At 43.8% G+C, this 20,000-nt stretch overlaps 1 protein-coding gene across 13 annotated transcripts in view; it reads left to right on the forward strand.

Moving 5' to 3' along the window:
- The first annotated feature begins 11,800 nt into the window (after nt 1-11,800).
- Nucleotides 11,801-20,000, forward strand: part of LOC134458329 (transcription factor 4-like) — a 258,033-nt gene continuing 249,833 nt past the window's right edge. For 3 of the 13 annotated variants that reach the window (XM_063210567.1, XM_063210565.1, XM_063210572.1), the window contains exons 1-3: nt 13,306-13,941; nt 14,224-14,262; nt 15,212-15,284. In XM_063210567.1, the coding sequence (XP_063066637.1) occupies nt 13,840-13,941; nt 14,224-14,262; nt 15,212-15,284 (214 nt within the window). In that variant the 5' untranslated portion in view covers nt 13,306-13,839. Of the gene's footprint in view, nt 12,163-13,303; nt 13,942-14,223; nt 14,263-15,211; nt 15,285-20,000 lie in introns of those variants that run through there. The other 10 variants (XM_063210568.1, XM_063210566.1, XM_063210575.1 and 7 more) reach the window with 8 other exon arrangements.

The following is a 20,000-nucleotide window of genomic DNA, read 5'->3' on the forward strand; positions in this document are numbered from 1 at the left end:
AACTGTTTTTGGCGATGATAAGGTGGTTATAACAGGCTCTGCACAAAGGAGTTTTGAAGGTGAGATCATTTTACGACGACGGGTGATTATAGAGTTTCAATAGAATATGTTTCAAAGCATATTTTAAAATAAAAACTGGTGATGTGCATAGATACTGCCCTTGATTCGATTACGATTCGGGAGGTAACGATTCGAATTGACTCAGTTTGATTCTACGATGCATTGTGATACATTACAATTCTACTGAAAGCAAGGGAAATTTTTCATCGGTCATGAGGCAATATAAACATTTCATTGGCTGTTGTGTTTATCGCTTCTGCAGTTTCCAGAGCTTTGAAGAGCTTTAATTAATTTTAAAGTTCACTTGCTCCAGAAATGCCCACAGAAGTAATTGAAACTTGAAAAAATATGCCACATCGATTATCGCATTTGGCGAATCAATGCTGAATCATCACATCACAACGTATTGCTGAATCAATTATTGTTGGCACCACTAAAAAAAAGCCTAATTAGCTATTTTATTGCATTGTTATTCAGGCTATGTGCTGGTCAGTAACAAACTGACTTCTCAGTCTGTTGGTGTGGTGGTAGAGCAGAGATGAGTCCTGACACACACACACACGCGCGCACACGCGCGCACACGCGCGCACACGCGCGCACACACACACACACACACACACACACACACACACACACACACACACACACACACACACACACACACACACACACACACACACACACACACACACACACACACACACACACACACACACACACACACACACACACACACACACACACACAGTGTTTTGACATACTGTTTGAATTTATCAATCTTGTTTTCACAGCTTCACATCACTGGCCGCATTTTGGACTCAACTTTCTGTGTCTTGTGTTTTTCAAACGACCTTCCAGCAACTCATCCTCTCTGCCTCCATGCTTCCCTGCCTCCCTCCCCGTGTTTTTCTTTCTCAAAGCCAAACAATCAAGAACAGTCAGAGTGCGTGGGGCTGTGAAAAAATGGCCGACTGTGATTTAAAAAAAAAAGAAGACGGCAAGAAGACTCAATTAACACCCCACTGTTTAAGTCTCATCACATGGTTGCTCTGTGTGCAGGTACGAGACAATCTGCTGCGCAGTAAGTTTCATTTCTGGAAGCATCATCATATCATTATCCTTTGCAGCGATAGTATAAAATGACCGTTATATGCGAGGAATATTCTGATAATAGTGGCAGTATTCGGTTTGCAGACAAGTTGTGTAAACCCTTAATTCAGGGATGTCAAACTCAGGCCCGGGGGCCAAACTGCGATACTCTGTGCATCAAACTGTACGCAATGTGATGAACACTTATGAGGCAAATGAGAGATTTTTTTTAGCTGTGCAACATTCACCTCATTTGGCCCTATTGTTTCAGACTTTTTGTTACTTTTGGACACAGTTGCTCCTCAAACTCCCCAATCTCCTCTGTATGAGGCAGATTGCGATTGTTCATCAGTCAAGATCAACATATCTGTTGGCTGAAGACAGTTGAGAGAAGTTCAGCAGAATACCACTATGTCAGTTTACAAAATATACGCCCATAGTTTCTGTCGAACTCTTTCTGATTAATGAGAGAACTGATTATATCTTTGGGTGTAATTGCGCAGGGTGCTAACTGGCCAAGGCCTCTCTCAATCATGTCATCGGTTGTTCTTGTTGGAATAGCAGAACACTTTAACTGCATTACCAACTGAACTGATAGCACTGCAAGGTATTTGGACAATGCTGCAGCTTTGTGTATATCTGTTTTAAGCTCACGGCTACATTTTAGATCATCCAGCCCACAGCTTCTTGGCTTTGTTTATTACGTATTCAAATCCTGCCAAATCATCTAGCATTAAGGCAACATGAGCAAACAACACACTAATAAAAACAAACAAACAAACAAACAAACAAACAAACAAACAAACAAACAAACAAGTCTTATATGTAGTGCTACACAGATTGCATGTTTGTTTTTGCACCACGAAAGGAAACTTATTTTTTCCGCATCTCTTCTGCAGGAGGTTACAGACCTCTGTGTGTGCGACCGGACCAGGCAGTGCCACCACCACACACCTGCAGAGGACTTGACACATCACAGCGAAGAAGAGGCAGCAAAGAGGCAGCCAAGCAGTGTAGTGACCATGGCCAGCTTTGACAGCTTTGGCCGGGCCCGGGACAAAAGTAATCTGAAAGCCCCCCTCCCCCCCATCTCAATACCTATAATGTAATGAGGACCTCCTGTACCAGTTCTGGGTACCCCGCCACCCTGGGGCCCGGGACAACTGACCCCCTTGTGCCCCACTGTCGTCCTCCCTGAGTGATAGTGGTGCTGGTGGCTGGTAGCTGGTGGTGGCAGCTCCACAGATGTGATGGGTGTCAAGGACTGCTGCCTAATTGTGCGTTGAGGCCTGGCGGGTGGGTGAGGGGTGCCTCTGTTGTTTTGGAGGGCTGGTAATTGGCGCGGGTCGATTGGCCTCGCTGGTCCCAGCAGTGGCCTCGTTGGGGCGAGAGAAGCGGATAAATACGGGGAGGTGCAGATGGAGGAGAAGGAGGAGGAGGAGGAGGAGGAAGAGGAGGTGCAGGTTGCAGGGGCTGAGGGTTGGGATGGAGGGGGGTATGGGGGGGTTAGGGTTGGGGATAGGAAGAAGAGGTGGAGGTTGGAGGTGGCAGGGGGTTGAGATGTTGGAGGGCGTGAGGGGTGGGGCGCAGGGAGAGACACTTGTGGAGGTTGAGATGCTTGAGGAGGTGTGTGTGTGTGTGTGTGTGTGTGTGTGTGTGTGTGTGTGTGTGTGTGTGTGTGTGTGTGTGTGTGTGTGTGTGTGTGTGTGTGTGTGTGTGTTGGGGGGGGGGGGGATGGCAGGGGAGGTATGAATAGGAAGAAGAGGTGGAGGTTGTAGGGGCAGGGCAGGAGGTTGAGATGTTGGAGGGGGGGCACGTGGGGAGACACACTAGGGTGGTCATTCCAGCTGAGCACAGCACGGCATACCGGTGAGGAGACACTTAATACAGCTTTTGGTTCTCTCTAGTGTGATATCGCCACTGATTAACAGACGCGATTCTCTTGCGTTTCGGCACTGACGATAATCATAGCATTACTGATTTTGAGTTCATATGCACAGAAAAATATTATTTTGTGTGGAAAGATATCCCATGAGCACATACTTCTGAGTGAGCACATACTACTCCACTGTGTTGGCTACTACAACTACTACCATTATTGCTACTAGCTACTACTTTTGGAATTAGTACTATTATTAACTACTACATCATACACACCAGCGTTGTGTGGTGCTCGCAAAAACATTGGGCCAATGCAAGTGTATGCATGCACACCCACTGACATGTATGTGCAGCTATTGATCAATTTGTGGTGCTCGGTTTTTATTCCTATTGTGCATGTAATGTACAGGTGGGTTGACGGTGGGGTGACGGCGCTGCTTCTGCGGCGACGGCACCCTGTGTGGTTAGAACGAATTTCCAATTGGGTACAATAACGGCTATTACTACTATTCTGTTATGGTGCACCACAGAAAGGCCTATGTCTGGGATACACTGCTGCAAAATATTCCAGAATTTCACAAAATTCCACAAATATCTTTACACTTCCAAATCCTAATGCTTAAACACGACCCACTTGATAGTTCCGATATGTTTGGAAATATTGTTTGCTTTGTTTTATGGCATATCCGTCAAGCACAACCGACAAGAAACGACAAGACGTATTAAGATAGTACACATAAGGACATCTGAGATGATAAATAAACACAACAGCAATTAAGACGTTAAATAAGCGATGATGAAGGTTTTTTTTTGCCAGACTCAAATTAAAGCCCCCATATTTCTGGTTCCTCCATGCCAAGAAAGGAATGAGACCCACCTTGTCTATCTCCTGGAGTTTGCCCAGATCCTACTCTGGATCAATGAGGTATTATCCCCATCTGTTGTGGGGCGCAGTGGAGGGGTGCAGATTAGAATGAGGAGTAAACCCCTGGCTAACTGTGACATTTACTTGGCGTCACCTCACCAGAGGGGTGGTGTGTCTGTGTGTGTGTGTGTGTGTGTGTGTGTGTGTGTGTAAGTGTGTGTGTGTGTGTGTGTGTGTGTGTGTGTGTGTGTGTGTGTGTGTGTGTGTGTGTGTGTGTGTGTGTGTGTGTGTGTGTGTTTGCGACACAGATTACTGCTGCATTTAGTCCATATTTACATATTTATGACGTGATGGTTATACTGCCAGAGTGGGATTTTTCTTGTAATGAGTTGTTTCAGAAGTTGTAGAATGTTTTCTTTAAATTGCTTATGAACACAACTTAAATTCACCTTTGTACTAGTAATTTAGGCAAACATTCTTTTGCCTATGATGTAGGGTAAGGGTTTGATCTACACCTGACTAATATAATGTAATAATGTAAAAGTTTTAGGTTCTTACCTTAAACACTGACTAGTGTCCAGAAAAAGTTGGTCATGCCTTCCCAACACCCTCCTGCAAATGAATCACAAACAAACAGTGAACAATCAGTGAAAAATACAATATTGCCCAATATACAATAATTGTTTGACGGGTTAAACTGCATTAGACCACTTTTAAATGACTTTAACCTGGCAGGGCACTTGGGTAGTGCTGCAGACCACTGCCAGGACCAAATGCTATGTCTGGCACAGCCGGCTTGCAAACGTGAAACTAAATTTGTGGGAAAAGGCCTGAAATTCTGACATGCGTCCAATATTTGACAGGCTACACTTTTCTACCAAGCTTCTCGAAATCTGTTAAATCATGTTTAACGACAACCACAGACACAAAACCAAGCATTGGGTGAAGCTCGTACATGCAGTATGTGGATTTAATGCGAGCAACGGAAATCAAAAGACAGAACTGTTTCTGGGAGGCTGTGTGTGCATACTGCAATTTGCAGCAAACCTTTTTGTTCAAATTCAATTGCCTAAGAGACTGTATATGTGCATAATTTAGAGGAAATAATTACTCATCGTGAGAAGATATACTTTCATTTTGTTTGTAAGGTAAACACCAGTGTGCAAACATTTCATATCCATGCACCCTAATTAAAAAAAGGTCTGATGATACGCATTTTCCCCATGACAAAGTCTGACAGCAGTTTGAACTGTCACTTTCTACATTTTTGTCATGCACATACTGTTTACCCTGTCCCCCTAATTGAATAATAATCATATCCTGACGTTGTGTACTCTGTGTGTGTGTGCATGACACACAGGTATGATTTGGAGTCGTGGACCATCCAGGTTTTTCTGTCAGTGACTCCTTTGGTTTGGATCGCCACATGGGACAGTGAGTGTGTGTGTGTGTGTGTGTGTGTGTGTGTGTGTGTGTGTGTGTGTGTGTGTGTGTGTGTGTGTGTGTGTGTGTGTGTGTGTGTGTGTGTGTGTGTGTGTGTGTGTGTGTATGTGTGTTTGGGAATGGAGCAGGGGGTACAGGTGCAGTTTTTTTGGAGGGCAAAAGGGCCTTTTGCTGAGTTAAAAGAGGGCGAGAGGTCATGGCAGCGTGCCAACGCCCGTGTGCCCACAGTGGGGCCCAGATTATTGTTATTATTATTATGATGATTATTATGGCACCGGACATGCCGGAGCAGCTAAATGAGCTGTGGGGTCATTTTTCCGAATCAATTCAAATTCATTTCCCATCGCCAAATAAATATTTATCAGTCGGGGCGGTTTTGAATGCTTCGTTAAGCCGGATAATTCGCAAGCAGTGTTGGTTAAGAGCAACCTGGAAGGTGTCCGGGAAAAACGCGCGCCCTTCAGGGGTCAGTAGACATTAGCGTGCATTCAGTTTCTCTCTTTCACTCACCACTCCCCCACTCTCTCATTCCCTCTCTTTCTGTCTCTCTCTCTCTTCACTCAGGCATGAAGTAGTGGCTAAACACAAGTAAACAGAGTTTAGCCACCTCGTAATAGAGCTTGCTCACCAAATAAAACTTCCGACATTTCAATCACAGTTAATCATTTACCATATTCACACCCATTTCCATTTCATATTACTGATATTGTTTAGACAAGTTTTCAATGCCTTTTTTGAAAATTGAATGGTTCACAGCATCTACCGCTAAGGGATCACCCTGACTCTGCTCTACGTACAATGTGTGAAACAAACTCCGTTTGTTTATTGAAATAAGATTGACCTGACTTGATGTAATTTCATCTAAACTAACAGATCCCTATTGCTATTAAAAATATATACATATTGTCCTCATATGAGCCATCAGAATAACCCAAATACGTCCTTCTTTGGCTATGCTCCAGAGATGTGGAATAAGTTTTAGCCCCTTAGTCTGGCTGGCCCCAAGAGATATACAGTGACTTAGAGATATAAACGCTTCCACTTTAAAAAATGCCATTCTGGGTCCAGTTACGGTTAAAATATGAAAACGTGTCCTCTAAAGATCTACTGAAGGGACCTTCAAAGGACCAATAGAATCATCCTACTTCTGCCTAGGGCTGTGACCCCCGAGATTCAGATAAACACTTAATATCTCTGATGCACCGTACAACGTTAAGCACGCCATGCCTTTGTGTATCAACATGAGGTCTACAAATAAGCTTGACCTAACTTGACTTGACTTTTTTTGCAGCTTAATCTACACTACCTGATACACCCTAATACTATTTAATAATATAAATATTGTCCTCAAAGTGTCCTGGGAGTGATCCTAATACTCCTTGCCTTAGGCTATGTACTTCTGAGATGCAGGGTAGCTGTTAGTCCCTCGGTCTGGCTGGCGCTCAGAGATATACAGTGCAGCGCAGTGCCGGGTGCATTCTGATGTCAGCCAGTAAAAGTAAGCATCATTTGAACGAACCCTGCAGTGTCAACACCACTGACTTCATACAGAGGAAGTCCTCCAATAAATTGTTTAAAAGGGAGGGGAGGTGAAACATAAACAAAGTAGGCGTATGGTTTTCTTTCTTTCTTTTTCTATTTTTATTTTACAAAGCTATGGCTTTCCTCAGAGAGGTCAGGCATCTCCTAATATGTATCCCTGGGTTGCATGCTAAAAACAGTAGCAAGCGTAATCTAGATTTGGAGCAAAGTCGATGCCCAGATCCACTTTATTGCACAGCCAAAGTAAACTGTAATCTGAACTGAGGCAATGAGGGCTCAGTTGTTGGTGGTAGTGTTCTTTAAGAAAGAAAAAAACACCCATGCAGGGGTTCAATTTTTATTTTATCTTTTTTTGCAAGTAGCAGTGAGGTTTTTTTTTTTGGCTGGCTTCTGAAGGTACCACAACGCGGCGGTATGCTGCTGCTGCTCCTGCCTCTGCCGTTTGCTGCTGCTGCTGTGTGGGTTAGGCCTGGAGCAAAATGAAGTTGCCTCTTTGGTGCGCCATCGCCACGATCTGCACCCATTCATTTTCCAGATCACACTGAGGTCTGCGGTGAGTGGCAGGCCTCCACGCCGCTCCAAAGAAAGCTTATTTTTAAAAAACGGAGACCACTCTGCTGAGTCGGCACCCTCTCTCCTCTCCTCTCCTCTCTTCTCCTTTCCCCATCTCTTCTCTCTTCTCCTCTCTTCCTCATCTCTTTTCCTTTCCTCTGGTCTGCTCTCGTCCTCCGTTTTCTCTCCTCTCTTCCTCCCCTTTCCTCCACCATCGCCTCATCCTCCTCCTCCTCTCTCTCCTCCTCCTCTTTACCCTCCGCCTCCCCCTCCGCCTCCTCCTCCTCTTCTCAGCACTACTGCTAAATGCACTCTTTCAAAATTCACTTTCAGGTGGTTTGGGTTTGACTTCAGGGTTGAGTGCACAAATTGCCGAGGAGATGATGGCTCTGCCAGCCACCGGTGGAGATTAACATATGTGTGGGAGGATTTCCAATGCATGATGTGAAAATCTTATCACAGAAAAATATACATATGTATTCGTTTTTTTTTTTCATTTTCAACCCCCCGGAACTACTTGCCTCTCCCCATACAACAGGGGTCAGAATAGCATGACCCCGTACCTCGGATTGATTAATATGCCTGCATTTATTTGTTAATCTGATGACCACACCTTAAGGCTATCATTTAGGCCCGGACTATCATACCTGCCCGTACACATTTTAGGGTAACAGAACTATTCCCCTGATGTTTTAATGTATTTTTGGGGTCCAATGAATTTTTTTCTTACATAAATAACACCACGTTTTCATTTGACTACTGACATTCCCTTTAGAAAACTCATTGGATCCATACCCTCCCTAAACCTCAAAATGTACTTTGACAAAAAAAGTTTTTCCCTCGAACAAAATTTTCCAAAAAATGTTTGCCCCGATCTTGAACCCAACACCCCCCCACCTCACCCCCAAACCCTGGTGGCACCTGTACAAACCACTACACCATCTGCTTGGCATCCAGTTCCACACAAACACATTACTAGGATCAATGTAACACACACACACACACACACACACACACACACACACACACACACACACACACACACACACACACACACACACACACACACACACACACACACACACACACACACAAACATTACGGAGACCAGCTCAACATTGGACTGACTGACCAAACCGAACCAAACTGACTATAGCCATTCGTTCGTTTGGGCCAACCGCCCAGCCCAGCAGAATGACAACAGCCTGTTAGGAACATCTCTTTAATTGCTGAAACTGAAGATGGCTGTGGTCAGTACACCCCCACCCCCCCACCCCCCCGCTGGGAGGGTTTCGGGAAGAGAGGAATGTGCTGAAATCCAATCCGCCAGCCCAGAGCGCAGCCTCCGGAATCAAAGGGTATTAGCCGAGGTTTACACTTCCTCCGCTGTTCTGCTCCCCTCGGCCGGCCCGCGCAGCTGTATGTGCTTCCACAGGTGCTTGGCATAAACCCCATGTTTTCAGACCACAGCGGACCACGGGCCCTAGTGCAGTGCAGTGCAGTGCAGAGTGTGTTTATGATATTATTTCTTTCCCAGTGACTCACCCCTGTAGCGGAGGAGCAGAGGAGAGAGAGAGCCTCCACTGTGTTACTGTTCTTCTGCATGGTGGTGGTGGCTCTGCTGTTGACCTTACATGAGAAAGGGGGGGAAAGAGAGCAAAATTAAGCTTTTAGTTTAGCCTACGTTTGAAAGAAAAAGGAAGAACAACAGGTTCAGCACAATGCTTTAACAAACCTATGTGTTGCACTTGACCCTGAACACGTTACCGTGGAGGTTAAACATGGGGAAATAACCAAATGCATTTTACAGACATGTAAAACAAGAATCATAGCATGTTTTCCAGCTATTTTGTCCATATACTTTCACCATACCATAAGTTGACAATGTAAGTATGCCTACACAAAATGGCCTATGTCAGGGGCGTCAGCAGACCCAATGCTATACAGGGGCACAGAAGGGCACCAAGAGATAATGCTAGCGCGCAAAGTGCGCAGGCAATTTTTTGGGGGGTTATTTATTTTAAAAAGCTTTTAAATTAATTGTATTATTGCAAGTAGTGCATGTACACTATTTTGTGCACATTCTGTAGATTACTCTGTATGCTAAACTTGAGCTAAACTCCAAGATAGCAAGATTGTTGTTTTCTTTTGTTAAACTCATACCGGGGCACAGTAAATCAATACCCAGGCACGTGCCCCTGTAAAATAGGTCTAGCAACGCCCCTGGCCTATGTTATAGCTTACATATTTTCAAATCTGGGGTGAATTTCTCAAAACCAAAGTTGCTAACTACATTAGCTACTTTGCTGTTTTCAATGCATTTTCCCATTGGCAACTACCGAAGTTGCTAACAGGCTAACAACTTCTCTTTTGAGAAACTCACCCCTGAAGTGAGTGAAAGGAGGATAATGTTACTACAATCTGTCTTGATAGTTTGACTGATGGCAGAGTGGCCATTTTGCCTGCATATTAGGCCTTCACAATAACTCTCAAAGCCCTAGGGGGGACGTTGAGAAGGACACAGCTGAGAAGGGGCGGTGCTTAGTTGTCTTTGGGGGGGGGGTTGGGGCATTAGTCTATTTTATGTTTTAATACTAATGGGGGCGTTGGCAGGCTTATGATGAGGTCAGGGGGGCATTTGGGGCCTTATGATGAGGTCCAGGGAACGTCTGTTCCAAAAAGGTTGAGAAACACTGCTGTAAACAAACAGACATAAACAGACAAACCGGACATACTATGAACACCGCATTGAAAACTGAACCGGGATGCAGGATAGAATCATCATCAGCAAACAAACAGCAGACGTGTGTGTGTGTGTGTGTGTGTGTGAGTGTGATATGCGTGCGTGTATGCGTTCATGCATGCATGCATGTGCTTTCCAGGGGCGCTGCTAATGTTGGGCCTCATGAAAGATTCAAATTTTGGGCCCCCAAAATGTCAAATTATGTTATCAGCATCCTTCCAATGGCCCTGTCAGTGCTGTTGGGCCCTTAGAATCTGTACCACCTTCCCCCCCTCGCGGCACCCATGGTGTTTTCCAAATGCTTGTCTCAATCTTCACTTGTGCTATGATACTCCAAGGTTCATCTGAAATACCCCTGACCTACCAAGACAGTAGAGACAGAGCCTCTAATAATTGAGGATTCAGATCAGTCTTAAATCTCTCATCTATAGCTTACGTCACTGGCTTTGTGCTTCAATGGCAACGCTAATAGCGCAAAGGACTTTAAATTAAATGCTCTCATCAGAGCTGTAAAAAGGGTCAGACTTTATACTACTCCTTAAAAGTGTGTTTATCGGCTACATTGTCTTTTAATTGATTACACTGACTATTATACATTATATTTTAGTGAAAAATATATCTCATTTGTTTGACGGCTTTGGGTTTTGAATGTCGCAAAGCATGCCACAGGCTTAAAAGCTTAGTGAGTCCTCAATATCTTCTTAGTCTCTTAGAAAGCTAAAAGGTAGACTAGGCTATTTTTTTAAACATTGCACAGTTAGGCAAATAGATTGGTCCACCCTCAGTGAACTCACATCTAATATCATCTTATATATATCTTATATATATTTCTACTCGAAATTCAGAAGCAGACTGTATCCTGTCACTGTGGCTTTTTGTTTGGGGATGGGATGAATGTTCTGCATGGCTAGAGCCTAGCCTAGGCTGTATGAATGGCTGTCTCTTGACTTCAGCATCTCCAGAGCTTTAGGTCTATGGCTATGACTTCTACAGTTCAATTATACATAATTCCATGGGCGTAATTTTAGGGGGGGACGGTGGGGACATGTCCATACCACTTTCCAGATAAACCTAGCTTGTCCCTACCATTCTTTCACAAATATAATGCAAAAACAGCATATCCGCACCATTTGCGATTGAAATGTCCCCACCACTTTTCGAGCCAAACCTACACCTTTGCATAATTCTGTTCATTCAAGTCGATTCCCACTTGTATGGGGGTACAGTCATTTCTATATGATAAGTGAATTACTGGGGGTTGAGTCAAAGTTTCTCTTCTCCTTGGAAAAAAACAATGGCTAGGCTATTTGGTCGTCAGGTTGCTTTGTTTACAAGTCACAACGCATATAAGCGAAGCCTACACCTTGCTTAATTATGCTGTTATAGCCTATATTATTACAGTGTAGAATGAGAGGCAGCGTTGTTTACGCAAATATTTTTTTTCAAATGCAAGCTATACGACCTACGAGTATTAACCTACCTGCCGTAAATTCTGTCGACTACAAATAAAATAACTTACACATAAAAATGTGATCTCTTCATTCTGCAACGTCATTAAAAATGACCCGAAGTTGGAGGGTGATGCATGTCCCGGATGTGGAAGAGACTCGCTGCCTGCATGCGCCTGTCTGACATGCAACTGAACAGCTTCAGGAATAACGTTAAAGCAATGGAGATGGGCAAGGTAGCTGTGTAGCTAACTACATGGAGTACAAAAAGAAGCGTAAAATCGCCGTTACTGGGAATTTTGGATACAAGTCAACGTTTGCTACAAACTTGTCATAGACGGATCTTACACGCTGTTTTACATCAAATGTAGCCAGCATTTCACTGTCGGAAAAAGATTATCGCTAGCTAGTTTGCTAGCTAGCAAGCTTGAAAAAGTATTTTGCTTTTACCCAACTTTGCTTAATTTGCGTTGACTGATACGCTCAGCACGAATCACCATTTTTATCTTTTTGTGGAATAACATAGCTTCAAAACTAAGGTAAATTCTTTTACTCTCTCAATTACATTGTAATTAAGGGTTAGTCTGATACAAGTGTGAGATTGTTTTGTTGCTGGCTAGCAATGTTTCTTTTATATGTAATGTCAACACCACCCTAAACAGTTGGCCGAAATCATTAATGTTAGTTTTTCTTACCACACATAATCACTGTGTGGATTTTGTCTGCGTAGCCCACTGACAAAGTGATGTTCAAACTTTTTCAAAGTCTCGTAAACTACCACAATTACAAGCTCGAGGTTAGGAACATTGACAGAAGTGAGTTTAACAGACCTGCTATTTTGAAATATCTACCTGTGCTGTCCTTTCCTCAACAACAAGTTCGACATTATACCTATCTACACAGAGAGAAAGCGCCTCAAGTTGTATGGCATTCTTTTGACAATAAATGACAATAACAGTAGAGCATCCTCACAACACAGTCGCATCGCAGCGCAGACATTTGACAGGGCAGGAATTCAACCTGCATGTAATTAACAATGCTTATAGCACCACAAGCATTGTGTTTTCTGCGTTGTGAGTTGAGCGATTAAACCTATGGACATGCATGTGCCTCTGTAACACACTATTGGCCACTGTTGGTCAGTTATTTGCCAGAATTGTTGATGAACGTATTGAGAGAGCCTGGTGAAAGAGACCGCGATGACTGTGGAAAGCCACAGATTCAGGAGTAGAATTCTAGCCTGCACGGTTTGTTTTGGCCACGGTCGGGATTCTTACTGCAGCGTTGTTGAGAAAAGTGATTGCTAGAAGCACCAGAAGCATTCGGTGCGTGACTGAATATCATGTGTCGAATTGTTACACTTTTACGGCGAATAGCTGTGTTATTCAGGCCTTAGTTTGCTTTTTGGAACACGAAAACGAACGCTGTAGGCACTGGGCAAGACTTTGCTGTCGTGTGCTTTAAATTGATGGTGACAGCTCGCTGAGCTAGTCGCCCACTTTTGACTGAGCGCGCGCTCATATAAACCAGCGTTTTTATTTAACATACCACTCTAAGCCATAGCATGTATGTTCTTCGGTGTCACAACACAAGCACACAATCACATTTCCCTTCGTTTGTATGACATGGCTATATTAAATCATCGCTCCCACCATCCGTGTTAAAGGTATCGTTATGTGAAAAGGTAGCTAGGTGGCTGTACAAACACATCATTCACCAGCGCACATGGCGCTTTAACTCGACTGAAGGGAAGCGACAATTATTTTTAAAGTCTGCTTTATGAGCACCGTGTCTTTCAGAGATAGTTCCCCGCTTAAAACTACCCGTGTTACTATCTGGGATAACCAGTTAGCCGTCTCTATTGATCCCGATTTTCCGCTGTTTTTATAGATTATTTATTTATTTGTTTTCTTTCCACTGGGTTGTCGGCGCGAGATCCTCCGCTTAACCTGCGTATTGAGCGGAGCAGGACTTGGGAAAGTCTTGTTTTAGAATTCACGCATCTTCAATCCGACGCTTTATTCTGGATTCATTCATTTGAAGTAAACCTCCTGTTGCGCGATGGGGCGCTGAGAAAGGATAGATTTTTTAAACGCAAAGTGGAGTCTTGCGACTGTGGTCATCTGTGGACTTTGAGGAAGATCTGAAATAGTGATTAGGTCCCCCCGCCTCTTTGTCAGTGCGAGCCGGGCGTCTTCTGACCGCAATTTGTTTCCATGTTTTTAGGTTTGTGTGATTTTGCTAAAATGAATCACCAACAGCGAATGGCTGCCTTAGGGACAGACAAAGAACTAAGCGACTTATTGGATTTCAGCGCGGTAAGCAATTGTGCATATCCTTGTATCAATAAATATGAACCTGCACTGTCGGTAAATGTTTACGTTTTGTTTTACGTATGGTCATGTAGCCTACTGTGGTATATCAGTTGTGCGGCATTTTGCTTTTGAAGTGTTATTACACATGTACGGCTGTAATAAGCCTACCGTAAATAATTTGACTCAAGAAAGTTTTTTTTTAAATATCCTTTAAATCATGAAGTGTTTATCCAAGACATGTGTAGATAAATATGATATTGCATTAGTAATTTTGTTGTCTTATAGATGCGAAACAGCGATTTGAAAATGTTCCCAACACCAATGGTAGTATATCACACTTAAGTATTTTTCTTGTTTTATTCTTTCATAGATTGATTGCTGTTATATTTACGTTTTTAACCTCAGACGTATTGTGAATATTGTCATGCCCTTGACTGCTTTTCGAGAGAGAGAGAAATTCCCGCATTGTCCCAGTAAAAGTAGGCGCATGTTGGAGTAGATTAGGCGAGCGGTCGCGGCTTCGTGTCGTGGTATAAGCTGATGCTTTCGCCCTGTGTTCGTATCCGCTTCTATCATACACGAGTCCCCGCTACACTTCACACCGCCCGTCGCCTCTACAGTAGATAAACTGTGTGAAATGTTTGATTTGCGAGAACTGGTTTTGGGACATTTATGGGCTTACGGGGAATGTTTCCCTCAGCCACGTTTCCCCTCTAAACCTATAGGCTCTCGGTCAATATAGCCTTGCCGAAAAAGTCATAGGCGACACCGTTGAAAGTAGCCTTGAACTTTGTAAATTAAAACAGCGTTTTTGGCGTTTAACACAAACAACCTCATAGTCTTATTGCTTATAGTTTGTTACCTTTTCCAAACAAATTGTTTTCAGAATTTAGGGGCTACTTATATGCAGATGATAGTTTGTTTTATTAGCCCATTGAAGTTGTGTTATTATGAGGAGCCTGGTGCGTGCGATTCTGTCCATTGGCCAAAATAATAACTAGCTTTTCAAAGTATAGCCTATGCAATTTGACACAAACTGGCAAGATTTAAAAGAGAACGCGATTCTCTAGGTTTTCCTCAGTGTGTTTACATAAGCATGCGTTGAAAAAAAGCAAGGCAGCCAACTCCTCGTGAGCCTTTTTTGTCATGTTCTATACAATTGTCAAGGAACTGCTACAGTAAACAATCCATATGTGTGCAATGATTTTGGTTGTTTGAGAGGGTCAGGCTTTCAAAGATGTGCTTTTGTTTTGCATCCCTTGTTTTTCCCTAGATGTTTTCTCCCCCGGTAAGCAGTGGAAAGAACGGACCGACCTCGCTCGGGAGTGGACATTTCACAGGCTCAAGTACGTCAGTCACATTTCCATGACATGTCAAAAATGCAGACGCAGGGCTCATGCCAGTGCCTTTGTCTTGAAATCACCCTGCACACAGCACCACATGCCACCAATCAACATTGTGCGCTTCACTTTTTTTTGCTTTGTGCTTCGGGCGAGGATGTGCCCTGCTTGTAGAATGTGTCTTTCAGCGCGTGGCAAAAACGTTCTGAAAAGATAAAGGCAGATAGAACGCGGCCCTCGTGAGTCCTGAGTTAGCGATTGGGCAGGTTACAAAGTTGCTACTCTGCCAAAGGGTCAGCCCCAACTGTCCATGTGCTGTTGGTAGGCTAGTTCTACTGTCGTTGGTGATGGTTGTGATGTTGAGTTGTGCACTGGCAGGACAGGCCATGTGCCATATGAGAGTAAAGGGGACGGACCAGGCGTTTGTTGTCTTCCTGTTTGTCAGGTGCACCACATAGACACATGGCTACAGTAACTCATGCTCAGTGCTTACTGGAGTTATTAAAGATATGGTTTATTTCTTGTCATTAGTTAAGCGATTATTATTATTATTATTATTATATTGCACCAGGTGTGTTTTACAGAATAGCTGTTGTGGTTCTTTTTTGTCTTTGCTTGTGATCAAAAGGGTTTCTGTTGGTTATGCGTGTTTGTATGTTCCAGTGGGAAATTTGTTAGTTTCAATGAGTATTTTGTCCAAACCATTAAGATTTTCACTACTACAGTAATTGAGTGATATGATTTCATCCCATGTTCAGAGTTTTGCATTTTATTTATTTTTGGCCTGCTGCACCATGCTTTCAGACATTAGGCCTATAGCAACACTGCCTTGTGAAAAAAATACAAAAACAACCTAAAACTAAATGCTAGTTATGGTATTGAAATGGGGAATTATTCTGGTTTCATCTTTATTTTGGGAAGTGTGCGGGGTTGTTGCAGTGCTGAGTCTTTCAAGGTTGAGAGCTGAACCTTTCCAGCTCGACCCTGTTGTTTGAGATGTTGGCAGAACTGTGTGTTGTCCTGATTCCCCCTCCACACAAACACACACATACACACACACACACACACACACACACACACACACACACACACACACACACACACACACACACACACACACACACACACACACACACACACACTCCTGTGTTTTCCTGTGAATTGTGTGGCAGTTTTGCACTGTTAGGAAGTCAAGGAAAAGGGGGGGTGGGTGGACGAATCCGCTGTTACCTTGTTGCCATGCAACTTGCAGTTGGCACGCAAAAAGAAAAAGACGGGAAAAAAATATAAAAACGAGGAAATGTTTCATAAAGTGTGAAGTGACAAAAAGGGGAGGACTGTGTAGGTCCTATAAATGTGTTGTGCTGGCCACATATGCTAAGGCTGCTATATTTATTTTATATATTTATCTATTTTAGCTAGAACAGCAGCATTTGGAAGCCTTCGTAAGGAAGGATGTCAGAAGGAAAGGAAGGCAAAAAAAGAAGGAGAAGAAGAAGAAAGCCACCAAATCCATTCCTGGCGTCTTCTTTTCCTTTTGTGAAAAGCGGCATGGCAGCGGGCATACAGCAAAAAAAAAAAAAAAAGGCGCCGTTCAGTCAGCGCCAGCCAGCGCTGTGCCAACCCCATCGCGATGCTGAAAATTCGGGGTGCAGGCAGCTAGGCCCTGATCGCTTGCCATATTTTTGTTCTCTTAATCGGCATGGCTTATTAAGTCACAGTCGCGAGTTAAGAGTGTTTTAATAATATCCTGCTCCTGTTTTGATGCACCCGTACGCAGACAGATAAAGCCTATTCTACTACCCACCCCCCCTACCCTCTTCCCACCTCCTCCTTCACCCCCCCTCTCTTACCACCAGCTCCAGTAGCAGCACCAGCCTGCTTCCACTCTCCTCACTGCCTTTCACTCCAATCTGCATTGGTCATGCTTGTCATTCAAAAGAGGACTGATTGCATTGAAAATATACACGAAGCGCAGGGGAAACAGTCACTTAATACTTGATTTTCTTCTTCTCCTCCTCCCACCACCTCTTATACCGCGGAGAGACGGTCTTTGTCTCCTTCCCAGGAAGCATAACGACTTAAAGACTCTGTCTGTGCGTGTGTGTGTGTGTGTGTGTGTGTGTGTGTGTGTGTGTGTGTGTGTGTGTGTGTGTGTGTGTGTCAGCAAGAGAGAAAGAGAGAGAGAGGGAGAGGAGACACGACACACAGTGGCAAGCTCTAATTGTGCAACGGATTAGGAATTAATAGACATTTTAGCTATAATAGCAGCAATATTATTAGCACCATTTATGATTTATTTAATTCTAATAATGACTGTATTATTAACAATGATATTCTGCTGGCTTGTGTCGGAATACTGCCCTCGTTTAGGTCTTTTGCTCACTTTAAAACAGAACAGAAAAGAGGGCTAGGAGGGGGCCGAAGGGGGGGTGTATGTGACAAGCAGAAGGAGTCTTTTGTTTCTGCCCTATCGGTAGCCATTAGCACGGGGCTATTTTGTTGTGGTTGTTTTGTTTTGTTGTTGTGATGTCAGTAATCCCATCTGTGTATAGTTGTGATTGGATTTTGGTTAGCAGATAGCGAAAGCGCTGGAAGCTCTCCTCCTATCCTCCACCCAGAGAGGAAAGGAGAGAGGCAAGTAGAGAGGGGCAAAGAGAAGAGGAGAGGAGAGGAGAGAGGCGAGCAGACCAGACGCTCAGGGATTGGAGACTGAGAGAGAGCTGCTCAGTATCTCGTCCCAGTGAAGAGGCAGGCTAACAGCTCTTAGCTACTTGAAATACAGGTGTGTGTGTGTGTGTGTGTGTGTGCGCGCGCATGCGTGCATTCGTCTGTGTTAAGATGAAGTTTGAATGTAAAATATATAATTCAGTCCAAAATATGTGCATCCACCTTCGGCTATCTGGGATCAGAGACCAGAGAAGTCCAGTCCCGAACCACCGGCTTGGCTCAGACAGTATTTTGTGTCATTCATAAAATTTCGGGCACTGCCAGCCAGCTCATGTCTGATCAAGGGCAGATGACAGTTACATCACTATTTTAAAAAACATTTCCGTGTTTGCAGACTTAAATCTCTGTCCTGAAGTATGAGAAAAGATCCTCTGCTCATACGGTGGAAATGGTCTTGACATGAGAGGAGTGCTGGGTCTCTCAACTCCGCAGCCATAACAGCCACACTCAGTGCTGCACCTGCTCACAAGGAGTGGGGATGTGCACGCATGGAGTGGAATGAATTACCTGAAAATAAAAAAAAGAAAATAAACAAAAGGGCCAGAAAAAGGCATAATTAGTTCTTTTTGAAAATACAGACACAAGAATGTCAGCTTAGCTATATAATTAACTTTGTAGGTGAGACTGCAGACTGATACAGTAAGGCCCACAATCTAAACCCAGCATCTCAGTCTAATGCTAGCATGTCACACGTGTGCCGTTTGGGATGTTGTGTGTATGTGTGTGTGTGTGTGTTGTGTGTGTGTGTTCCATAGGCCCATGCTGTGCGTCAGGTTTTTTTCCCCCATCTTTTTTTTTAGTGGGAAGGAAGGATTTTTCAAAGCTTTGATAATGTTTTTATGTGTCGCCACATCACCGGCCTGGAGGGTAGGCCAGCAAGCAAGCAAAGCAAGCCCTGCGAGCTAGAAAGAAAAAGAAAAAGAAGGCAGAGTGAGCGAGCAAACGAGCGATCGGAACACGCTGCAGCCTGGAATTTGCCACCCTCCCGCCGGCAACGCGGGGGGAATGTCACTCACACAGCTGGGAATGTTTCATGGAAAAATCATCACCCAGACGGGGACGGGGGAACTGCCGGAGAGGGAAGGTCCTTGTTCTCTCTCTCTCTCTCTCTCTCTCTCTCTCTCTCTCTCTCTCTCTCTCTCTCTCTCTTGCTCTCTCTCTCTCTCTTGTGCGGCAGGGCCTCCGCTCCATCGAGAGCTATTCTGAGGTGGAGGTGCCAGGTTGAAATAAAACTGCATGTGTTGTGACGTTGGCACTAGGATCATGGAAGTCTGAGAGAAACTGGGAAACCTGGACTAGCTTGGTCAGAGCGATGTTAAGACGTTTTTTTTATGAGTGATTTGTTTATTTTAAAGATAAGATCAGCAACAACGTAATAGATGCTAGATAATTCGAGCTATTCTGGGTGGAGGTGCCAGGTTTAAGTGAGACTGTGTGTGGTGTGGTGGTGTGTGGTGTGTGGTGTTGGCACTGGGATCCTGGAGGTCTGACAGGAACCTGAAAGTTGACATTGCATTGTGTGTGCGATGTTAAGACATTTTTTTGAGATACTGGAGTTATTTGTTTATTTTGAATGATAAAATCAGTTAACGATACTTATCACTTTATTTAATTGTACTTACCACTTCCCATTTTCATGAAAAAAAAAATTCTGGTAGAATGATGTCACAGCTTGTTTGAAAACATTTTAAAATTGTTGATGAAAGAAAGGAAATAGACAAAAAAAATACGGACTCACCATCTAGCCTGTTCACCGTCGCTCAGATAAATAAGTAGGCCTGTATTTGTGTTTGTCAGTGGGAGAGCAGTTCTGCCCATTGCATGACCAACAACAGACATGGTTAATGGTTGATGACCCATCTTTGCCAACAATCATCACAGTGTGTGTGTGTGTAGTGTGTGTTTGTGTATACATACAATATGTCTGGAGAGACTTGTTGTGAGTGTGTATGGAGTTTGTGTGTGTGTGTGTGTGTGTGTGTGTGTGTTTGT

The sequence above is a fragment of the Engraulis encrasicolus genome, chromosome 11, assembly GCF_034702125.1.
Source record: "Engraulis encrasicolus isolate BLACKSEA-1 chromosome 11, IST_EnEncr_1.0, whole genome shotgun sequence".
In the NCBI taxonomy this organism is placed as follows: Eukaryota; Metazoa; Chordata; class Actinopteri; order Clupeiformes; family Engraulidae; genus Engraulis; species Engraulis encrasicolus.